The sequence below is a fragment of the Octopus bimaculoides genome, chromosome 17, assembly GCF_001194135.2.
Source record: "Octopus bimaculoides isolate UCB-OBI-ISO-001 chromosome 17, ASM119413v2, whole genome shotgun sequence".
In the NCBI taxonomy this organism is placed as follows: Eukaryota; Metazoa; Mollusca; class Cephalopoda; order Octopoda; family Octopodidae; genus Octopus; species Octopus bimaculoides.
The window spans coordinates 24,107-29,194 of NC_068997.1; the positions used below are offsets into that span (position 1 = coordinate 24,107).

Here is a 5,088-nt window from a genome sequence, read left to right on the forward strand (position 1 = left end):
GGCCACGCCCAGAATGGTGCATTTCATGTGTCACCCGCACATGAGCCAGTCCAGGGGCACTGACAACGATCTCGCTCGAAAATCCTACAACGGCCCCGCACAAGAGCCAGCTCAGGGGCACTGGCAACGATCTTGCACGAAAAAATTTTCATGTGTCACCCGCACAAGAGCCAGTCCAGGGGCACTGGCAATGATCTCGCTCGAAAATCCTACGACAAGTTGCATGTTGGCCATATATATATATATATCCAATGAGCGTTTCACTTTTATATAGATTACCTCACACAAGTAAGCATACACATATATATAAAAGAAAGAAACAATAATAAACCTCAGAGAACTTAGGATGTTCTTTAATGAAATTGGTAGCTTCTTCAGGTGTTAAATTGATGACATGAATACCAGCAGGTAAGAGATCCATCTGTAGAAGAAGCAAACGAGCTTGTCGGACACAATATTCAGCATGGCGGAGGATATTATCCTAGAAAAAAAAAAAAGACCAGAAGAAACACTGAAGTTTGAGAAATTTGTTCAAAATTGAATTATTTCATTTTCTGTTTAGCTCTTAAAATGTAAAAAGCATTTTTAGGTGACTTTGAAGACAAACTCATTTGTTAAGAACATATGTTAAGTAACATCATATTTAAAACATGCTACCGGTTGATCTACGAATTTTAAAATTGTAATGTCTCCTAGTTATTTACACTTAATTAAAAATTAAAAATCAAAAAGTAAAATCACCTTCATATAGCTTTTTGCAGCATCAGAAAAATATTGGTGAATCTTTTGTAACAACAATACAACTTCTGAAGAGTTCACTGCAAAATAATTAGAAATATTTTATACAAATAATATTAGCAATTTCTTTTTTTAAGATTACAGAATTGTTATTGGGCAGTTAAAGTGTGGAGTTTAACTTTTGCAACTCTTCTTAATCTTCTGTCACAATTCAATTCACATCAAGGATGTTTTACAGGAATATTAAATCAATCATAGTACTTGACTGGTACTTTGTTTTATCAATCCCACGAGGACAAAAGGTGAAGTTCACCTCAATGGAATTTGAATTCAAACTGTAAAAGGTCATAACTAAATCCAGGCATTCTGCCTAACTAATAATTAAAATAATATAATAGCAATGAAATTATTGTGTACAGTGCTCAGGTGCACTACAACTCATCAAAGGTGCATGTCCAGTACATAGAATTATGTACAAAAGTCAGGAAAGTGAACAGTATATGAATCACGATATACATGTGTGCATGCATATAAAAGTGGGGGGAATATCAAATGTCGTGTTGGCAAATTTCAGGAAGGATGGAGGTTTTAAAGGATGCAATGTCTCAGCAACTAACAACTGATGCTTCAGCGACTATGAGTGTGAAAAAAATGTTTCTGAAAGTCATGGGGGCTGTGCTGTTTTCTGACTTAGTAGGTTTGCCCACGTGTATTAGATACATGGAGCTCAAAAAGGTATTCAAGGTGATTGCTGGTGTGATGGTTATTAATTTTGCAGGTGTTTACCAAGTCAGTTGCCAGACGTCGGAGCTTCAATGTATCTATGCCCAGAGAAGCAAGGTGTTCAGAGTATTACAGATACCTGAGGGTATTCACTTGGTTGTACGTCTCTGAACAGTTTCCAGGAGGATAATGTCCTGAGCAAGATAGGGGTTCCAGACTGGTGATGCAAATTCCAAGTGTGGCAGCACCATAGCCAGCTTTAACTAGATAGATAGAGAGTGGCTGACAAAGTGATGCCAAGACACCCTCAGCCTTCTTGACAATTTTAGAGATGTGCTTTGTCCAGATCAAATCACTACTGACAGTAATGTCTAGGTCACATTGACAAGAAGACTTCTTGATATTAGTGTTGTGGAGAGAGTATGTGGACGCTGGGACTTTCCTCCCAAAATGCACAGTGGTACACTTGTCCACAGCCTGTTTGAGTTACCAGTCCATGATCCCCTTTTGCATTGTGTCCAGGTTCGATTGCAGGAAAGATCTATAGTGTCCTTTTTATCTCAAGGTACAGCTTGATGTCATCTGCATATTTTAGCACTGTGGCATTCTTTAAGTTGGCATCTATGTCAATGTATGCAGCAAAAAGGGGACCAGGAACAGATCTCTGCTGTACACCAGACATCTCATAGGGTGAAGAATGCTGTTCTAGAACCGTGACTACCTCTTTATTGGCTGAGAATGAAGGACTCAAATCAGTTAAAAAGATCATCATTCACACCCATTTCAGCAAGTTTTGCCATAAGTTTTTTGTGTGGCACAGAATTAAAAGCTTTAGCAAAGTCAAGGTAAACAACATCTACCCACGAGATGCTATCAGTAACCCGCTTGATGTCTTCAAGAAACTTGATAAGTTGGTCACAACAGCTGGAGTTATGGATAAATCCAAATTGCGAGGGCTGGAAAAGGCTGTGAGAATTCCAGAAGTTCCAGAGTGTTTCTCAGACACAAAATTCCATCAATTTGGCAATGCAGCTAGTAAGATTGGCTGGATGATAGTTGACAGGTGATGTGCAGTCACCCTTTTTGAACAGAAGAATGACACTGGCAGTTTTCCACTGCTCCAGAGTAGCACCATTGTTAAGACAGAACTGAAAGAAAAGTGAAAGCTAGTGCAGAAGAAAGTACCTACCAGGTTTGAGAAGCAGATATGTAACACCATCAAGACCAGGAGAGGCATTATTACTCCTGTACTCAGAATTATTCAACCCTTTGACTTCACATATCTTACTTGATAAACAGGTACAACAGTAAAAATTCTCATTTAAAAGTAATTTTCATGTGTCTGATATTATACAACTAAATGTATAAAAAAGATGAGAAAGTAAGAAAAAAAATGACAAGAAGGATGTATTTCAAAAAGAATTTTGATCAACGAAATATCTTTCCTTGTAAGCATTATGTCTGCATGGATGAATAAACATTAAAGTAACACTAATGACAGCTATGATGATTAGGGTAAAAACCAGAGATATGGAGTCGAAGCAAAAAGCTTCAACTCCTCTAGTATTGGCACCTCCAAATCCGATTCCTCTTTATGTAATTAAGTGACTGTGGTCTACATATCTCATAAAGCATATGCATATCCGCTTGTACTTTGAGTCGGCCCCTAGGTTATAACTGGTTTCTATTAAAGAAGAAAGATATTGTGAGTCAGAGTCAGAGTTGATAAAACTATACTGACTCTGACTCCAACTCCAGCTACCCCTTAATTGTTTCTGACTGACTGCACAACCCTGGTAAAAACTGAGGGGTTTGTGACAAAGGCAGCAGTGATAGGTGTTGAACTGCTTGCGTAAATTAGGTGTGTCTGCTCATGTACAATAGTAACTATACAAATATATTGGTGCTACTATGTATACAGACGAAGATGCTTTCTAGCAAGATTCATATATTTTCATATTTTCAATCTTTTGAAATAGAATTGCTGAATATTATTTACCTAGTGGTTTCCTTTTTAATATATCCAAATTCTTTTGGGCCAACTCCTCAAGCATTTGACCAATCTCTCTAAACATTGTAAAATTTAGGGCCACCATGGTGTAACTGTCACTGTCATTGGGATGAAAACGTTTGAGGTAATCTAAAATTGCAGACCTCAGCTGATCTTCCTGGTAAATAAAAGAAGAAAAACAATAATTATTTCACATATGAAAATAAACAATTTCACTTTAAATTATATAGCAGCAATTAATGAATGATGCTGTGAACTGATTCTAATAAATATCACTTACAGACGTATACACCATTTATTTGAATAATATCAAATACTTAAATGTTTAGAAGAGATTTTATTTACACTTGAAGTCATGAATTGAAATTTTATTTACACCTGAACCCATGTGTCTGCCCACATATTAGGGCAAACTACAAACTATGGAAAGTAGAAAATAAAAGTCTTCTTACAGAACATGACAAATTATAATTATTACTTAAATATTTAGAATAGTTGAGCTTTCTAAAGTTTTAAACTAGATTTGATATTAGCAGGTTATAGCTTGCTGTAGGAGATCATCATCATCGTTTAACGTCCGCTTTCCATGCTAGCATGGGTTGGACGATTTGACTGAGGACTGGTGAAACCGGATGGCAACACCAGGCTCCAGTCTGATTTGGCAGAGTTTCTACAGCTGGATGCCCTTCCTAACGCCAACCACTCAGAGAGTGTAGTGGGTGTGATCAGAAATTTTTTTTTCTTGTTGATATACAACATCAAACATACAGAAACAGAATACTTTCAAAATAAAAAAAAAAAAAATTTCAAATTCAGATTACTAGTTTCTTAATAAACTCTTCAGAGAAAAATTAAAGCATATAATTATTGAATTCATACATTTTAAGTACATATTTAAAGTTTTGATTTAAATTATGAGGTTGAAAAAATATTGATATAGAAGCAGAATGACAGTGATATTAAAGGTGTTAGATAAATGACAACATAGTAATTAAATCAAGTTTTATGAGTGCGTTGTTTCCCTAAATAATCCTGCTTTCCTCAACTGATAATGTCTCATGCTAGGGAAGAAAACAATGTGAAACAGAATTTAAACACATTGACTTGTTAGTCATTTTACACAGTTCTTTTTTTATCATCTAGGTTTTATATAGCATTAATATTCATTAATTAATATCTATCAAATCAACAACATTAAATATGATAAAGACAACCATAATTTTTTTATACAAGCATTTTTTAAACATATAAACCTAATTTTTGTCTTTGATTTTCAACAAGGTTCATCATCATCATCATCGTTAAACGTCTGCTTTCCATGCTAGCATGGGTTGGACAATTTGACTGAGGATTGGTGGACCAGGTGGCTACACCAGGCTCCAATCTGATTTGACAGAGTTTCTACAGCTGGATGCCCTTCCTAACGCCAACCACTCAGAGAGTGTAGTGGGTGCTTTTACATGCCACCCGCACGAAGGCCAGTCAGGCAGTACTTGCAACGGCCACGCTCAAAAATGGTGTATTTTACGTGCCACCTGCACAGGAGCCAGTCCAGCGGCACTGGCAACGATCTCACTTGAATGTCTTTACACATGCCATCCGGCACAAGTGCCAGG

At 36.6% G+C, this 5,088-nt stretch overlaps 1 protein-coding gene across 2 annotated transcripts in view; it reads right to left on the reverse strand.

Moving 5' to 3' along the window:
• LOC106869329 (spatacsin) overlaps window positions 1-5,088 on the reverse strand; it is a 110,830-nt gene that overhangs the window by 15,870 nt on the left and 89,872 nt on the right. For both annotated transcript variants that reach the window (XM_052974099.1, XM_014915038.1), the window contains exons 39-41: window positions 3,461-3,629; window positions 742-818; window positions 332-481 (exon numbers count right to left, since the gene is read on the reverse strand). In XM_052974099.1, the coding sequence (XP_052830059.1) occupies window positions 332-481; window positions 742-818; window positions 3,461-3,629 (396 nt within the window). The remainder of the gene's footprint in view (window positions 1-331; window positions 482-741; window positions 819-3,460; window positions 3,630-5,088) is intronic.